Genomic DNA, 19,244 nt, shown 5'->3' on the forward strand with positions numbered 1-19,244 from the left:
CTAGAGAAACTAATAACAATACTATTATTCTATTTCACAAATACGTACAGTTAGTAATATTACAGTATGTTGGACTGTTGGGATGCATATGTAAATTTACTTATATTAAAGGGGTCATGATGACACAAGGAAAAACTACTATGTTTTTGACATAGTAGTTTTTATGATGCATTGCGATATTTCACAGCAGAATAAGGTTAAGCAGAATATTATATCTTATTATTCTTTTAAAGGAACACTCCACTTTTTTTTTAAATAGGCTCATTTTCCAACTCCCCTAGAGTTAAACAGTTGAGTTTTACTGTTTTCGAATCCATTCAGCCGATCTCCGGGTCTGGCGGTAGCACTTTTAGCATTGTGAATGTTTAACACTTCTTCTCATATGTCCCACAGGATGAGCAGTTTGTGGTGCAATACTGCCTAACTGCTTCCTGGCCTACTCTCAGCATAGCTGAGGAGATGTTAAGTTACACCTTAAACCGTTTCCCGTGCTGCCAGATCCAAACAGCCTTGGCTAAGCTTGCCACCTTCGCCAGCATGTATGGACCCGACAACTTTGAGTACGTTCAGCAGGCCAGCGTTTTTTTCTTGATTATTGAAATGTTTGACATGACTTTTGTCCACCATAAGCTCTTAACACTTTTGAAATCATATAATCACTTCATGTCCTACATGTCCTAATTCTATTCTCCATCTCCGTTACAGGGGCATCTCATGGATTGAGTTTTTGAACAGCACAGATTATCTTAAAGACATCCTCGCTCTTCTGAAAGAAGGGAATCTTAGTGGAGCACAATATTTGTGGCTACGACACGAGGTAAAATTCGAAGAATGGTTTGTTCTGTTGCTTTAGTATTTGACCAGGAAACCTGCCAATGGCTTGTGAATTGAGAAGTATTTTATACTGGCCTTGAATGTGTATTTTACATATTCTGTATCTGTATTTTAATTTTAATATAATTTAATTATTTGGATTAACCCCTTGAGATGTACAATCTCGTTTTTTTTAAGGGGTCCTGACATACAACGTAACACAATCACAACATAATAACAGAAACAAAACAAAATAAATATAATTGTTAGTACATCAACAAACAAACAACAAAATAGACAATAATGAAAAATTACACCAAGTTACCAGAATAGACATTAAATAATACACAACAAAAATATTTTTCATACATTTTCCCTTTGTGTTTAAAACAAAGCACAGATCATTGTTGTGTACTCTAGCCCAGTGGTTCTCAACCTTGTTCCTGGAGAGCAAGAGAAAAAGTTCTGTATTTTCCAGAACATTAGCATGATTGCAAATGTCTTATTGATTTTATGAAACCGTTCAATAAACTACAAAATAACAGTTTTCAGTTACATTTTAGACACATAATTTTTTTTTTGCATTATTTTGTCAACAAACTTCCCAGTGAAACCAAAGCAGAATGGTTTTGCTTCTCTGAGCAACACAGCAGTCAAGTCAAGTCAAGTCAACCTTATTTATATAGCGCTTTTAACAATGCAGATTGTTTCAAAGCAGCTTTACAGTGTTAAACAGGAAAATAATGCAACATAATTTTATTCAGCCGTATAGCCATTCTGGAGAAAATGGTTTTGTCACCAGTTCATTTCAATTATCATACAGTGACAGTGTGGGCTTTAGATCAGTAATTAGATCAGTAATTTAGTTTATATGGTTAATTTAGTTTAATAATTATATTTATTTGGATATTTAGTTGAAAAATTTAGAAAAATTAGCTACTAATGTGCTTAGCTACAGTGCTTAGCTACTAAATGAATGAATCTGCTTTTTGAGCTACCGGTAATCAGTTTAATGAATGATTCAATGACTGAATGAATCATCTGTTTGAACGAATCATTTAACTGAATAACTCAATGACTCAACTCATTTATTTATACAGTGACTTGCTGCCACAGACTCGTGGTTTTAGTTTCATATTTAAAGCTCTTATTGAAAACAAACTGCCATCATGTATATAAGCTTTATCACCAAGTTCTGAGCACAAACTTCTGCCGGTCGCAGACATTAAAAGCCTCTGTTCAACACAGAACCACTGTAGGAGAGTGTGTTCACCGCAGAACGGTGCAGTGCAGCAGTCAGATGTGGACGATAAATCATCGAGACTGAATCCAGAAGGGTCCATTGTTACACAAAGACAAAGGAAAATAGACAAAAAGCAAAACAATGAGAGATAACAGCTTAGATGTGACGGGGCAGGATTATTAAATTAACTTTATGCATCACAGATTCTCGAGTCAGTATAGAGTTAAAAACCACTGGTTCTGTCGGGACTAATAAGAGTCTGTTAAACGTAAACTAAAAACAGATTTACTAAACAGGGCAAATAAGTGTGAGAGCGCAATTCCAATAAAGCACACATGGGAGTGTGTGATCTGCTGACAACACGCAAATTAAAGAACACAGCCGGATCATTTGCATAATGACCAATGCAATCGACCAGTTAGCGTCTGGTTTAAGACATTCTTTTTTGGCGCGGTAAATAATGGTGCAAACACCAGTAAATTGACAAGGGCAAACGTTAGGAAATCACCTTGCGTGATTCATTTAAATAAATAAGTAAGCAAAAATAACACTGCATGCCTTTTCATCGCTAATTCTTCGCTGCGTGTCTTTAGTAAATCCTGACAATAGTTTTTTAACGCCAAAAGAGGGTTTTGCCCTGGCACAAGCTGTTAGTGAATGCACTTTTAAGGCCTTTTTCTGATTTTGTTACTCATTTGAATAGTCTATAAAAGTTTCTGATGGGATTCTTTATTTTCTACTAAGGTTATAATAAACTGTTTACTAGACTATTTAAATCGCTTTGTTTAAATTATTTTATCTGGTTATCTTATTAGTAGTCAGGACTGTTTTTTCCCATGATAATCAGGTTAAGTGTTTCCTTTTTTTCTTTTTTCTCCAGGGTGAGTTTGGCAGTGAATTCGATGAAGGCTGCCTGCATGCTCTGTTGGGCTCCATTTCATCAGACATCCCATCACAGGACCTAAGTCTATGGTTTAAGGGTGTTGTGGTCCCATTTATATGGAGAGTGTTGCCCAAAGGACAGGTATGAGGGCAGTCAATACACTTGATTTTAAACTAAACCATTTTTCAGATTGTCTTGACCTCAGTTTTATGTGACTTGATTCACAACACCAGTTATCTGGAATAATTCTTGCCCTGTAAGGTGGGTAAGAAAGGGTTTTGTCTGTATGTCTGTTTTGATGAATCACCACAAATAAGGTAATGAAATCCAAGCAAAATGTTTGAAAAGCATAGTTCTTGCATAATCCTACTGTTTGGTTGTAATTTCTTTTTTGAAGGTTTGAGGATGGAGCAGTGATTTTTAAAATTAACTATTTAGTTGTGCTTCATATTAACAGTCGTTTTATTTTTTTAAATATACACAGAAAATCCTCGCCAAATGGTTGGAGCAGCGTGCAAGGAATCTGGAGTTAACAGAAAAGGTAGCTAACAGACGTCAATACCCAGTGACATGATGTAGCCAAATCTTACTTTGGCCAAAGTAAATACAAAGATGCCCTTTCTCTCTCAGGTAGTTTGATTTATTTTATCATTTATAATTATTCTAATTTGTTTTATAGAGTGACTGGCCTCATAATGGACTGGTTCTGGCTGAACTTGGCTTGCCTTCACTCTGGAAGTCTATGGGTTTGGTAAATGTCAATTTTGTCCCTAATTTTTAATCTGTTTGAAAGTGTTGAGGACCAGAGCTTAATTTGTACCGGATCCTGTTCCAGAAAATGTCAGATTTTGGATTTTGCATTCCGGCATTTATTTTTAAATAAATCATAAACAAGTGTATTACATAGTGACATGCTCGAAACGAGCGGAGCAGAGTGAGCCTTTCAGAATATATTGAAAATGTGAACGCACCGTGAAAGAGAGAGCGCGAGCACGGGTTAATGCCGATGTATTTGAAGGTTATGTTTTGTTATTGGCCCTCAGAATGTATATTTTTAAACACAAAATTTAAAAATACAGAATAATACACTAGGCTGTAGTTAGGAAGAAATTATTATTATTTTTGCTGTGCAGAAACTATTCATTTACAAATTAAGCACTGTTGAGGACCATATTCCTGTAAAGTTGCTGTGAAAAATAGTAGTACTCACCAGACCAATGCATGTATCCTCAGATAAGAATTACATTGTTTTTCAGGTTGACAACTGTGGAGCAGAGGAAGTGCAAAATCTGAGGTCACTAGTGGCAAACCTCCGACAGCTTTGTGACCTCTACAACAAATATAACTGCCGCCTGTCACTGTCTGACTATGAAAGGGTGAGTATGAACGTTTAGATGTTCTTATATATTAGTGGCCCTAAAAGTATTGGACACTTAAGGCCTTTGCACACTGAGTCCGAAATTTTCGCATGCGTTTTTTCGTATGCGTGATCTGAAAAATTCTTCACGCACCGAGACCTTGCACACTGAGTCCGATGCGTATTAAAGGGTTAGTTCACCCAAAAATTAAAATTCTGTCATTACTTACCCTCATGTCGTTCAACACCCGTCAGACCTCCGTTCATTTTCGGAACAGAAATGAAGATATTTTAGTTGAAATCTGATTGCTCTGAAAGGCCTCCATTGGCACAATGGTACACTACACTCTCAAGACCCTTAAAAGGTACTAAAGACGTCGTTACAAAGTCCATCTCACTACAGTGGTTCTAAAATAACTTTATGAATCGGCGACAATAGTTTTTGTGCGCAAAAAAACCCTAAATAACGTCTTACATAGTGATGACGATTTCAAAACAAAGCATCATGAAGCTTCGAAGCGTTATGAATCAGTGAGCCGATTGATGATTCGGATCGCGTGTCAAACCGCCAAACTGCTGAAATTTGGCGATTCAAACCGCTGAATCGACTAAGTGATTCATAACGCTTCGAAGCTTCATGATACTTTGTTTTGAAATCGTCATCACTATGTAAGTCGTTATTTAGGGTTTTTTTGCGCACAAAAACTATTGTCGCCGATTCATAAAGTTATTTTAGAACCACTGTAGTGAGATGGACTTTGTAACGACGTCTTTAGTACCTTTTAAGGGTCTTGAGAGTGTAGTGTACCATTGTGCCAATGGAGGACTTTCAGAGCCATCAGATTTCAACTAAAATATCTTCATTTCTGTTCCGAAAATGAACGGAGGTCTGACGGGTGTTGAACGACATGAGGGTAAGTAATTAATGACAGAATTTTCATTTTTGGGTGAACTAACCCTTTAATGAATGCGTTACGAAAAAAAAAAGCAAAACAACACAAAATGCCATCTTCAAGTAGTGAGGATGACTTTTTTGTCCTCTCTCTTAAAAATTGAAAAAGAGGAAATATTGGGTCCATCCACTTCTGCGATCGCGTAGAGAGGAAGGAGAGTTCCACCTCCTTATCAAGGAGCGTTGCGGGATTATCCAGACCGATTCAAAGTTTACTTTAGACTGTCAGTGGCTCAGTTTGATGCTTTGCTAGCGAAACTGGAGCCACATATTAAAAAGAAGACCACAAATTTCCGTGAATCAATTTATCCTGAACAGAGACTGACAGCCTATGTCTAAAGGTATGGATCCGCATGCACACACACACACACACACACACACACACACACACACACACACACACACACACACACACACACACACACACACACACACACACACACACACACACACACACACGGTTTACAGGGACTTGGTGTGCTATAATTATAGCTGTGATATAATAATATTTGTAGTATTTTTGATACAATAATATTTGTATATATAATTGTAGGTATCTGAGCACTGGCGATTCATTCGGCAGTTTTAGGTTGGGCATCAGCTGTAGATGGAAAAACGGATGCAAAAAACGCAGAAAATCGAACCTGTTCCGATTTTTTTTTTTGACGGACGAAAGTTTCGGAGGCAGTGTGCAAGCGTGATTGACATAACGTGAGGTCGAATTTTTTTTTTTGACGTGCGAAAATTTTGCATGCAAATTTCGGACTCAGTGTGCAAAGGCCTTTAAGCCGAAGATAAAAAAAATAAATTAAAAAACCAAAACCAATAATAATAATGAAAGAAAACAACAGTCTTCTCTCTGGTGATGCAGGATTTCTCTAATCATTTAGTCCGCTTAGTTTCATTTATCTATAAAATGTTTTATTTACTTTTATTGATTATTCATGACACAAAGCATTGATTTACCTGTATGCAGAAATAAATCTCTCTTGTATGTGTTCTGTGGCAGGGAAGCCTCCTTTTTTGAGTGCAATGGCCAAATCTCAACATCCAATCAACAAACAATGGATAGAACCAAATGCCCGTTCCACTTTTATTTATTTTTTGATAATCTGTTACAAGACAGATCTGTTGCTACTTCCGTTTCATTGAGTTTAATAGACGTTCTAGCACCTTTGGTTGCATTTGAACTGGTTTGCTGCTTATTCTTTTTATCCCCTGAATGTGTCTGGGCATCAGACTGCAAGTCAAAGAGATCTGCAATTTGGTGGAGTGGTTTATGTACAGGGATACCCGCTGTATTTCTGAGAGAGAGCATTTTCATTTAGCCTGTCTGCTGATATATGGGTAATATCACACTCACAGTCATGAAATATGGCTAAATAGTTACAGTAATTCATTAAATAGTTAGTTTTGTGAATGTATAACCCCATATACAATGTGAAAACTTTTTTTTGTACTTTTGTCAGTCAACAGATTTTATTGCATTTTACAAAATGTCCCAACTTTTCTGGATTCAGTTTTGTATTAAGCTAGATCCCCTCCCCACAGTTATATTTCACTGTAAGTCAAAAAGTTAGAAGAAATGTGAAATTGCCAATATAATGGCAGGCAGGCTAAATGAAAATGCACATTCACTCTCTGACAGTAGGTGGCACTTATTGAAAAGCAGAAATCATAGACCGCAAAAAAATATGGACGACACGACTTCATTGACTTCCGCTGATGAGAGTTGAAGCTTTCGGAGGCCCGCACATGGCGCTGACATCTTGCGCAGATTTGGGGCCGAGTCTGCGCAGTAGTGATCTCGGGACCGGAGTTGCGCAGATGCAGAACAATTCATTATGTTGGTGTGAAATAAACAGTTATGAAAATGTAGAAATTAAAGCTAAAGCTCCAATCTCCTCCCAAAAATCCAGAAAAAAGTCTTTTAGTGCCTCAGTGACAACTTCACTCAGAGAAGCCGAAAAAAATCTCATCTGTCAATAATGACGTCACATCCCCCATTTTTATAGCATTAAATAACTAACTAAAACTAAACTTATTTAAAAAACGAACGCTTGAAATGAAATCATTGTGATAAAAACTGCCTTAAATGACAGAAACTATCTTTAGGAAACAATTATTTGAAGTGTAATTTAATTGTTTAGTTTGTCTCACGTCCTTTGTAATACATGGAGAGGTGGGGTTTATGAGCTATACTGGGACCAACCACCGGGGGGCGATCGAGGCGCGGAGGCTTCAGTTTCTGAGAGGAGTGCTACAGGCTTGGCAGAAATACACCGGATACCCCTTTACATATACCATCCCAACAAATATCAGATCTCTTTGAGTTAGTTTGATGCCCAGACAAATCCTTTGTTTGCAGATGTCACTTGGTGTCATACTTTTCATCTAATGCATTCAGACTGATTAGTGTCTAAGTATTTTTTTCAAAGACAACATTGTAGTTTGTTTTGTTGTATTTAAATACTTGTTTCTTTTAAGAACTTTTTGTTTTGTTAGTTTGTTGTGGACACATTGAATTAGTTAAATTTATCTATAGAATGTTTTATTTACCTTTATTGATTATTCTTCATGAAGAAATAAATCTCTCTTGTTTGTGTGCTTTGTCAGGGAAGCACACGTAGTATGGCCTTTCTGATGCTGGATAAGGTGCAGGCCCCAGAGCTGATTCCTGCGGTCATTGAGAGCAGCATTGAACCTTATGCTCTTGAGAACGGATTGGACCTGGACCAGACCCTCTTACACTACATAAAGGTCACCTTTATTTTTCAATAATTTGGAAAATTCTTGTTTACAGTGTTATTTTTAGATCTACTCTCGTTGCACCAAAGGTTTATAATAACATGTTTTTTCGCTGTGGTAAGCATTGTAGCCAATGTCAAACATGTGATGCTTTGTAGAAGGCCTTGTCGAGGCCACTAGAAAGCGCTCAAGTGTAAAAACACTCTATATTATAATCAGTAGTAGTCATATAAGGTCATGTATTGTGTGCATTCATTCTGCATTCTGTTCGTAATCTGATAACTAAATCATAAAAATGTAAAAATAAATTAATAAGAAGAAGAAAATTATGTAAAAATAAAAACAATCAGAATAAATCGCTTACTAAAAAAGATTTTGTTTAGCTGTATAACGGTTGACCATTACCTGGAAAAACGTAATGTTTTTTTTTGCCAGGGCTGGGAATAATTTTAAATGAACGCTAATAAACACAATCTGCATTTCTTTTGTTCTCTTCCTAAGGCTACGCTAACGTTTGTCAACCACTTCCTGTCATTTGCGATATATACTCTTGCTGTTTATGAACCACTGTCCTCCAGCCCTACGAAGCACATCTTTCTAAACAATACCCTCGGCTGAAAGACACGAGACCCATTTGTAGGATGCCTGTTACTTTCTCTATCGGGCTGCTTGACAAAAATGACAAATGGAGACAACACTGCCGATCAAAGGGTACGCAGATGTCCTCTGTCAGTCACTGGAAAGGTCTTCTTTACAGAGCCAGCTGGAGCGGCACAAAAATAGCTAAATAAGGATATCCACAAGAAAAAATATTAGTGAAGAAGTAAAAAAAGAATGCTGCGTTATTTTTCATGTTAAACAGCCAAAATTAATCACATAAAGGCTTTTTTCCCCCCAGTCCTAGTTAGGGTTGGGTGTCGTTTGGGTTTTTTACGATACCGGTGCCAAAATGATACTTTTAAAGCGGTACCGGTGCCTGAAGTAGTGTGTATTCTTGGTATGCTACAAACCAGCTTCAAGGTTCAGCATTATTTTGCAGAAATATGACCATATCCTCTGGCAAAATATTTTAGAAAGCATCGCCTTATTGTTTTTATGGCGTTATGCTTCTCAATAGTGCTGTATGACAGATGTATCGGTTTATTTAGTGTTTTCTTTTTTATTCAAAATATTCACAAACTTTAACTGTCATGAACTATCTGATATTCTGATTTTCAAATATGTGTAAGTGAATGTGTGTTAGTTGATCTATAATGCGCGATGGGTGCCGCCATGTTAGTTTGTGTCAGATGTACATCACGTGAATTCATCCTCGTCTCACGAAATACATGAAGTGTATAACAGTAAGTGACCGCTGAACTGGGAGAAAAATGGAGTAAACTATAAAGTAGTTACTATATACTGTGTATCTGATATAAATAAGACACGTAATCAAATTATGACTGAAAGGATTGTTATTGCCACTTCCATAGACATACGTGTGTGTTTTTTGCTAGTACTTATGAGCATTTAAATGTCTGGAACCTAAAATAAACATGATATGGTTGAAAACACTGGATAGGTGTGAATGATATGTGACAAGCGCTGAGTGCATCTGTCTCTGGCTCAGTGCCAGCCAAAGTGCGAAAGCACGTTTGAATTGAAGTGGCACCGAAATCTGCATTCTGAATCGGTCCGGTTACATACTGATTATATAGGTACATGTACCATATTGGCACCGGGTTTCTGTACCCAACCCTAGTCCTAGTAGATGTATTTATATTTATTATAAATATATCAATTAAAGATTTTAATGTCAAGTTGCAATTCATTTGGTTATTAGTTTCTCAAAACAACTCATGTGTATCTAATTTCAATGCTATGGCCTTTGTGTAGATATAAAGATGGCCATCTTTAAGCATTATTGTTTGGATTTATATAAAAGGATAAAACTTTACAATAAGAGTTCATTTGTAACATTATGTTTAATAAAAGTATTGCTCATTTTGTTAATTTCAGCATTTACTAATACATATTTACATTTTTAAAGTTGTGTCTCTTAACATTAGTTGATGCACTATGAACTTGCATGAATGCTCAAGGTATAATTAATAGATAATTTAATGATTTATCGGTTATCGGGCAGTGTGGTCCGTCCAACCTAGTTATCGTTATCTGTAAAATCCCGGTCGACCTCCTAAATTTTTTTTAGCAAGTCCCTAAAATGTTTGTATACAATGTAGATATCAGTGGTCTATGAGTCTAGCTTTTGGGATCGGGCATTTTTTTTTATGAATTGTTATTATAATATAATAATTTGATTTATTGTTCTTTCAGTTTATGTTTTGATGTGTTTCAATTTTAGGACCTGCTAGACTGTTGCAGCTCTCAAATCACCTCTCTCTTCACTGAATGGGAGGCCAAAGCCGTGGCTGTACTAAACTGCATGACAGACACTAATGTAAGATCTGTTCATACATCTGACATTCAGTATACTGTTACACAATATTACAGGGGATTTATATCAATGATTTATTTATTAACAATTAGTCATGCAATTAGTGAAAATTCTGGACTCACGGTAGGGATCGGCAGATACTGTAGTGGTATCAAGACTATTAATACTGGTGTTGTATAGACAGGATCGACCAATAGTGTTAAACTAGTCATTGTATGAATTATTTAATGAATGGAAAGGAAATGACAGACACAGAGAAAAGTCATCTGGAGTTCTTTCTAATCTCACTATGGGAATGGTTCTTAGACAAGCCATCAAGGTACGTCGCCAAATTTGGCTGTTCTTGATAGCGGGCATATTCACTATCACAGTGAATATTATTTGTGCTTGGTCTAAACTATAGAATATGAATTTGGATCTATTATGGTGACTGCTAGTTCTTCAGCGAGGGGAAAAGAAGCTTCACACCTTTTGTGTGTGGAAAAATATTAGGGAGGTGGGATTCCCGCATCACTGTCCTGACTCTGGATTGGTCTGTCAAGTGACAGACATTGTGTTATTGGTGCTTTCAGGATTAGTCACACCTAAGGCAATTCACATAGTGAGGTCACTCATATTATCAGGGAATGTTTTTTTTTTTAATCCTAAATAAAGATAAAGCTAAATATGACATTTTATTGATTGATTTAGTTTATATGTTGATTGTTTATTTTAATTAAAAGTTAAAAGATGAAATTTGTTCAGAAATAAATGATAAATTAAGATATTTTGCTGTTAGCGCTCAGATATAATTACTCATTTTGATGTGTGCATGTGTATATCTCAGTACAACACATGTTTTGTCAAACTATTTGAAGTATTCATAAACAATTAGAACTAGAAGTCAGTAATTTTCAATGAGAGCTGGTAATTTTAAGCACATGAGAACTAGAGAACTAAATGCTGCCAGTGTGAAGGCCTACTGTCAAATTTAATTTAACTTCCTGTTTTTAACCATAGTATATTCTGTAATCAAAAGATTGTCTTTTAACATGTTTTTAGAAGGTGATGGATGCTGTGATTGAAATAATGTACAAAGCCGTGGTGCCCTGGAGTGACACCATCGAGAAACTTGTTCAGCAGCACCTGGAGAAGGAACATCCAAAGTGAGTGGTGTGGTAAAACATAAAGCTTTTTTCTTTTAGTTTTTTTTTTGTTAAAGATTAATGATCTATGTATGCTCTTTTATTTAACTTGTAAATGTTTCCCAATGCACTGAGCTCACTGTAGAGTGAGGCTTCGATGTTAACTCTGGTGGCACATTGTAACAGCACTCAGAGTTTACAATATTTAAACTCATATGCATTTGACTTTTTCAAAATACAGCACATCATTTTTGACACTTTGAATTATGTATTATTACGTAGGTGGTGTTAACCAGAAACGGCAGAATAGGATTTCACCATTTTCACTAAATACATTTACATGCACTTTAAAAGTTTGATTTCAGTTGGACTAAAGTACTAATTTGACTTTTTAAAAATGTAATAAACGATATCATACCAGTCTGATTTTTGGGAAGACCTGAGTGATGCAATTGTATCTTGAATCCATCCAGAATGCATACATATTAATCGGACTACAATCACTCTGCGTTGTGCACACACTGCGAAAGGTGCAACTTTCTTTGGTTGGTCTAGAACTCTCAATGTAAATAGCCGTTTATGAGCACTATTGATTTATAGCACATCTTTAAGCTTAGCTTTTAAACGCACTGTGTTTAGTACAGTCCCTGGACTTTTAAAGATTCAGAAAAAATGAATTGCTAACTGAGATTTTGGTATGGAGATCTTTTGGGATCTAATAGAGCATTTGGACATGCAAGCGGTCCATGTGACGTCAGACTTAACAACTGGATCAAATATTCCTGTATGCAACATAAAGCTACAGTAGTGTACATCAAATTCAGCACTATTTGTATTTTCATACCCCCAGACAGCAGTTGCTGAGAGAGGGTTACAGATTGATGGAAATAAAGAAGCTTCTCAGATGCTATGGCATCCGCACCTTAGCCCTCTCTAACACTCGTGATATCATGGTAAGTTTGTCCTCATTAAATTAAATGTCCTATTAATTTAACTGTTTAACTATTCTTTACTTCCTTAAAGATGTAAAGGTTTTGACCTTTGTATCAGCCTCTCTGTTCATGCAAGTACCTGATTTATGACTGTTGTTTTGCTTTGTTTAGATGCTTGTGAGGCACATTCTGAAGCAGGACCTGCCCACGTCTCTCGAGGACTCACTGAAATTAATTGAGGCCTACAAACTAAACCCAGCAGAGATCCACCATATTCACTGCATCCAGCTAATACAGTGTAATAAGGTATTTCTTCCACACAACTGACAATGTTTACTTTATGGTGTTTGTGTCATTATGTTTTAGATGGTTCTAAGAGTGCCCTCATATTTTTGACTGAGGAGCTGGATGTAAAGTCATTTCAAAATAAGAGTCTGTATTTTAGGCTTTTATTTTAACTAATTAAAAGTCCTGGATTATGCAGAACATATTTTTTCTGGTTATAATTGGTGTTTCGGGTTACAAAATACAGTGTATCTGGCATATACTTTAATGTTTTGAATATATATATAATTCCTTAATTAATAAATAAATAATGTTTGAAGCAGAAATGTGTACTTAAAAAAATGAATAATGAATTTAAATAATTTTGCTAATTATTTGATATATTTTCTTTATGCCTGCAAATGTGCTCCAGAATTTTCAAATTAGGAGCACAATTTATCTAAAATTGGCTACTAATATCAGACCCGACCCATGTCTGAGGCACTTTTCAAAGTTTTGGACCCGAACCTGCTCTGGTCTCTGGTCAGACCTCAGATTTTCGAAGTCGACCAATGAAGACCTCTAATGCATACCACTGCAATCTCCAACAAATTCATATTCAATATATTGTATTTACAGAGGGAGAAGTGCATTGCGCTGCTGAAGAAACTGCCCCATTCTGAGGCAGAATTTGTGATTGAGCGAATGGCCTGTTGGGCAAGACTTGAACTTCAAGACAAGAAACACATTTCTGAAGAGGTTAGAATTTGTGGGAGAGAAACGTGGTGTGATGTGGTTAAAAATAAGAAATTATGTTTTGCTTAAAGACTACAGTCTTGAATTGACAATGTTTCAATGGAAACATGCATTTTAACATTGCATTGTCATTGTTGGACATGTTTGGACATATAGATATTCTGAATTAAATGTCTTTTCTTTCAATAGCAGAAGAAATTACAAATGCTAATATCACAGATTATGGTTGAAGCTTTAAAGTACCTGCAGAGCATTCAGACAGGTGAGTGCACAACCAATTCTTAAAGTATTAGCACTGTGTCTAATAATGAGTTTTTAAAAGGGATAGTTCACCCAAAAAAAATTTACCCAAACCCCAGGAATTAAATACCCAAATTGAAATATAGTTTATGAAGCCTTTGGACTTGAAGCATAATTGTGGTCTCATTTAAAAGACAGATGGCTGTTTGTTTTATTATGACTCAGAACTACAGTCACAAAGAAAACAAGTTATAAAGGCTTAAATGTTACATTTTTGTAAAATAATTTTCATTAAATATTTTGGAGTCCACTGTTAAATGTTCCATTTAAAATATTTAAAATGTTCCATTTAAAATAAACATCAGCTATGGGAACTTGTGATATTAAAGCATGTTTTTGCTACATTCTCACTGTATAACATCAGTCTAGAGTTTAAAATAACTGTTCTGATGTGGTTTCCTTTAGATTCATAGAATTTTTTCCTCAGTGGATGCATAAGAGGCTTGTTAAAGGCATTGATGGCATTTTTACCTCCTATCACAAATAATAATAAAAAAATACTGCCACTATACGATTTATACAATACAACTTAGGCATAATAATAAATATCAAGTCTTTCTAATTGAATAAAATTAAAGAAAGACTTATGCAATAAATATAATAAAACAGAAAGGGATCCCTGAACAAACTCAACTCATTTTGACTAGAAGAGAAGTGTGTATATAAAGTCAAAATCTGCATTTTAACTCTTGTGCATCAATTAAAAAAAGTAACACATAGTTCCATAGAGTCCATGTCGAAAAACGGTCATTAAAACAATAATATTGGGAGTACAGACTTAAGTTTGGTCTCATTTTAAAGAAGACCCTTGGCAGATTATTGTTGAAGTCCAAAAAGTTTAAAAGGTGAAATATATATATATATATATATATGAAACCTGTTGCTCTCTAAAGCTGCTAGAAAATCAAAGCCATAAATCTAAAAAAGCTGTGTTCCAAATTTGAGGTTGATACCTCCAAAAAATTAACTCTCAGTAAGATTTTTTTTTTGGGCGCAGTGGCAACTTTTCCCCGTTAGATGCCAGCAAAACTCCACTAATACACACAGCGGTTAGATTTGTGATTTGCAGTTGATTTTTTTCTCTCTCAAATATTACAATATAATAGGCTTTATAATATGCATAAACAGAAAACAGGAATAAAGTGAATATTTGCTTTATACGTCAAACCTGAAGAAATGGCACCATCTGGTAAAAAATAGGAAAAAATTTTTTTTTGAAGCCTTACCAACAGAATTAAAGCCTATTAATAAAGATCTCATCATTTTATATTTAAATGATAATGGGATTAAAAATTGCAGTTTCAATGGGGGCATTTTTGTCCAAAAGGGGCTGAGAGGAAGTATTTTGTGTACCTAGAGCAAAATATATATTTTTAAAGGAAAATGGGGATGACATATTAAAATTCCAATAAAAATTTTATGCAGTTAGCATTACCACAGGCAAAGAAAAAAAAACTGAAAAAGCCAAAAATGCCCATAAGGATGCACAAGGGTTAAATATTTGAATCGACTGACAGCACAAGCATGATCAATTTAATACAAATAAAAAAAAAAATGTATGAACTAAATTGATTGTTTTAGAAGGTTTCTTTAAAGTTTCTTGTCCTTTCTTCTTGTAGATGATGCATTCAAGAAGACTGAATGTGAGAACAGTCTGACCATGTTCACAACCATGTCTCATCTACAGGTCTTTTATTTGTTCATAATGGATTTTGAGGCATTTAATGCCATATTGAACAAACATCTAAAGGTTACGCAACAAATGGGTATGTTTATCTTAAAATGTTTTTGACTTTAGGAAGACTTTGACATCTTCTTAACACCAGAAGAATATGAGGATCCTGTAGTGAGACATAAGTTCAACCAGCAGCTCATCACCGCTTATGAGAATGCACGAGCATGGCGGCGTTCAGGAAAACAACACCCTGAAAAGGTTTCAAGTAGTCATCTGAATGGTAATGCTGCAGTAGCCAATGATCCTGATGGTAAAACGAAGACACTCTCTACTGAAGCTGGGTTACACCGGCTGGCCAGGCAGCTGCAAAAGACGGAGCAGGAACTTTGGGCCGACCTGGCGCTGAGAGCTCTGGATGCTGGCGATGTGGAGAAAGCCCTACATATCCTAGGGTAAATTGGGTGGAAATTGGAGGATGTAAATGCTGTAAAAAAAAAAAAGTGTAGAAATTCGGAATAGGCAGCTGTTTCTCACATTTTAAAGACGATAGGCCTATTATCAAGCATTCTTTTCAATCTACAGTCTAAGTTAATAAAAAATGCAACTGCCTCCGTTTCTGAATAGTGATTGATCAATTGATAAATTTTCGCTATTTTATTAATGCCTTATTCTGAATTACCTTTTTTTCCTTAATCCTACCCAATACCTAAACTTAAACGCTACAAAAACTACCTTACTAACTATTAATAAGCATTAAATGAAGAATTTATAGAGGCAAAATTCGCAGTTAATAATGATTGTGTTCCCCATACTAAAGTGTTACCAAATAATCTATATAACAAAGAACATAACATGAAATTAAGTGACACTGAAAAGTAGAATACATGAATAACGTGCTACTTATGGATCTAAATAAATAAAATTGTCATGTTATTAATATGTAATATAATTGTATCTTATATCACATGAGTAAAATAAAGTGGGTTGAATCCAAAAAACTCTAAACTAATTTTAAAGTTATCAGTTAAGCTACATAGGTATTTAAAAAGGTTAAATAACCTACACAAATAAAATGTTAAGGTCACAGCTGCATCTGTCTTTGAAAAAACAAAAAAAACAATCAGTAGACAATCAGTTTTCATCGATCTGATGTTATTGAACTCTGAAACCAGAACGAATAACGTTCTTTTCTTTGAATGATCTGAATTCAAATATTTCTTAATAATTCTTTATTTAATAATATTATTTGTCAAAATAGTAAGCTGTAAACTAGCGAATTTCAGTTGTCTCATTACTCATTTTACAAATATTTGAGAATTTGTGAAAGGTACGATATAATTTGTGATATGTTTGGAAACTGCAGATTTTTTAAGTGAAATCAAGTCTTCTTTATTTATATAGTGCTTTAGTTTATATGATACAGATGGTTTCAAAGCAACTTTACAGTAATAACAGAAAAATTATTCAGTGATGCAAACTTTCTCACTCGAAAAGCACATTTCGGCAAATGGACAATTTGATGAGAGAAAATTTAAAATATCTTCATTGGTGTTAAGATGAGCAAAAGTCTTGATTTTTGATTAAATGATGAAAAAAAAATTTTCGGTGAACTATCTGTTTAACTTCTAACATCTTTCATTTCTCTCATTTCACCTCATATAGTGAGCTATACCAGCATCACACTAACTGCAACACGGGACAAGTTCTGTTCAGCACCGCGCAGCGCCTCTGCCAGATGCTGGAGGAAAACGTCCCAATGGTTCTGCCTGAAAAGGTTAACCTCCCTGCTGTCATCCATGGGCTGGCCTGTCAGGCCATTACAGTCTGCCACAGTGGTACTGAAACACTTTCACGATTCATATTCTCTTAAAGTGTATATCACTTGAGTTCTAAATCAGTTAGTTTTATTATTTATATATCACTCATTTGTCCTCTACACCAACATATGTATTTTCCCTTTCACAGACCTTTTGCTGGACTGCTTGGAGCTGTGTAAAAGCACCAGAAGTGCTGCAGATGTGTACAGACAATGTCAGATTGAAGATTTCGGATTTTTGCCTAAGGTACGCTTGCTAAACATTGTTTGTACATGTATGCACACACGTGTGTTGACAGATCAGCACCCCAAAATATATTAAACCAAGCTGTCATCACTGGAAGCGTCTGTGACATACCTTCAGTTGAAAAATGCTGTCTTCAGCTGCAGTGATATTCAAGCCACTTTGTTTTTCTCCTTACACTTCAAAGAATATAGGTATGTATATACATTATATGGACAAAGATATTGGGACACCTGACCATTACATCAACAGGGACTGTAATGACATCACATTCTAAATACGTAGACATTAGTATAGAGTTTTTCCCCCCTTTGCAGCTATATTAGTTTTCACTGTTCTTGAAAGGCTTTTCATATGATTTTGAAGTGTTTCTGTAGGAATTTTTTCCCATTCATCGAGTTGAGCATTTGTTAGGTCAGGCGAGGCTTTCGTGCAGCTGCACGGCTATGCAAACCCATTCCATGAAGCTCCCGCCGCACAGTTTTTGCACTGTTATGAATGTCAGTGGACGTTTGGAAGTCATCAGCTATAGAATCAGCAGAGAGACGGTGACTTTTATGCAACATGCGCCTCAGCACTCGTGACCTCGCTCTGTGACTTTACGTGGTCTTCTGCTTCGTGGCTGAATTGCTGCTTTTCCTAAACGCTTCCACTTTCTAATAATACCACTTACAGTTGACCGTGGAATATCTAGCAAGGATGAAATGACTTATTGCAAAGGTGGCATCCTATCACAGTACCACGCATTGTAAATGCAGACTGCATGGCTAGGTGCTTGATTTTATACACTTGTGGCAATGGGACTGATTGAAAACCTGATTTCAATAATTGAGAGGTGTGTCCCAATCATTTTATCCATATAATGTATTTGTACTTCTAAAAGGTTGCAATGAAAATGTATCCTCGCAAAACAGTAAGATTGTTAATAAGTAGGGGTGGGCAGTGTAATAAATCTTGTAAGGGAAACAGATTTAACTCAAATCAGTATTCTAACAACTGAACTGGCTATCAATTCTGGATTCTGAATTTTGTGAGACTGTGGAAGGTTGCGAGTTTGTTCCTGTGCGGTGCAACATTCACTTTTTACATCTCAAAAGCTGCAATTTTAATAGGGATGTGTTTTAATATATATCCACTGTATATATTTACCGTTTTTTCAGGAATCTGCAATGAGTGGTGAAGAGGACACATACAATGAATCCCATTTTCATGATGTCTTTAATGAGGACGGCATTGTGCTAGATCCAGTTTCAGTTCTTCCTCTCCAGTATAAAATCACCAGAAATTTGTTGCCACTGTCAGGTAAGAGTGCGCTGTTATTGGTGGAATGCATGCAAACGAGTGCTTTGATATGAATTATTATTTTAAATTAGACCTTGGAATAATTTAACAATTTTAAATATTGGAATTATTGAAGTGTAGGGCTGGAATTGACATTTGAGATTCATTTAATTAAGAAACACATTTTATTATTTCCTTCCTTTGAACATAATAATAGTTCCCATGATTTAAATAAAACAAGAGAACGGGTAAGTAAAATGTTTGAATATAGATATGTTTATATATTTAATATATGTATATATATTTTTAAACATATTAAAATAGGTATTTATTATTATATTATAATATTATATTTGTTGCCCCCCCCCCAAATATATTACAAAATATATTACCAAAACTTAGTACTTCAGGCACTTTTT

General features: G+C 35.4%; 1 protein-coding gene across 1 annotated transcript in view; it reads left to right on the plus strand.

The window, feature by feature from the left end:
* kntc1 (kinetochore associated 1) overlaps positions 1 to 19,244 on the plus strand; it is a gene marked incomplete at its 5' end in the record, with an annotated part of 61,157 nt that overhangs the window by 14,088 nt on the left and 27,825 nt on the right. Inside the window, 18 exons of the mRNA XM_079814471.1 lie at positions 394 to 560; positions 706 to 817; positions 2,937 to 3,080; positions 3,424 to 3,480; positions 3,619 to 3,690; positions 4,196 to 4,315; positions 7,865 to 8,008; positions 10,341 to 10,436; positions 11,475 to 11,578; positions 12,408 to 12,510; positions 12,661 to 12,795; positions 13,393 to 13,512; positions 13,699 to 13,771; positions 15,429 to 15,496; positions 15,608 to 15,936; positions 17,147 to 17,319; positions 17,450 to 17,547; positions 18,705 to 18,846. Of these exons, the coding sequence (XP_079670597.1) occupies positions 394 to 560; positions 706 to 817; positions 2,937 to 3,080; positions 3,424 to 3,480; positions 3,619 to 3,690; positions 4,196 to 4,315; positions 7,865 to 8,008; positions 10,341 to 10,436; positions 11,475 to 11,578; positions 12,408 to 12,510; positions 12,661 to 12,795; positions 13,393 to 13,512; positions 13,699 to 13,771; positions 15,429 to 15,496; positions 15,608 to 15,936; positions 17,147 to 17,319; positions 17,450 to 17,547; positions 18,705 to 18,846 (2,257 nt within the window). The remainder of the gene's footprint in view (positions 1 to 393; positions 561 to 705; positions 818 to 2,936; positions 3,081 to 3,423; positions 3,481 to 3,618; positions 3,691 to 4,195; positions 4,316 to 7,864; positions 8,009 to 10,340; positions 10,437 to 11,474; positions 11,579 to 12,407; positions 12,511 to 12,660; positions 12,796 to 13,392; positions 13,513 to 13,698; positions 13,772 to 15,428; positions 15,497 to 15,607; positions 15,937 to 17,146; positions 17,320 to 17,449; positions 17,548 to 18,704; positions 18,847 to 19,244) is intronic.

Source organism: Gobio gobio (assembly GCF_949357685.1).
Source record: "Gobio gobio genome assembly, chromosome: 4".
Classification (NCBI taxonomy): Eukaryota; Metazoa; Chordata; class Actinopteri; order Cypriniformes; family Gobionidae; genus Gobio; species Gobio gobio.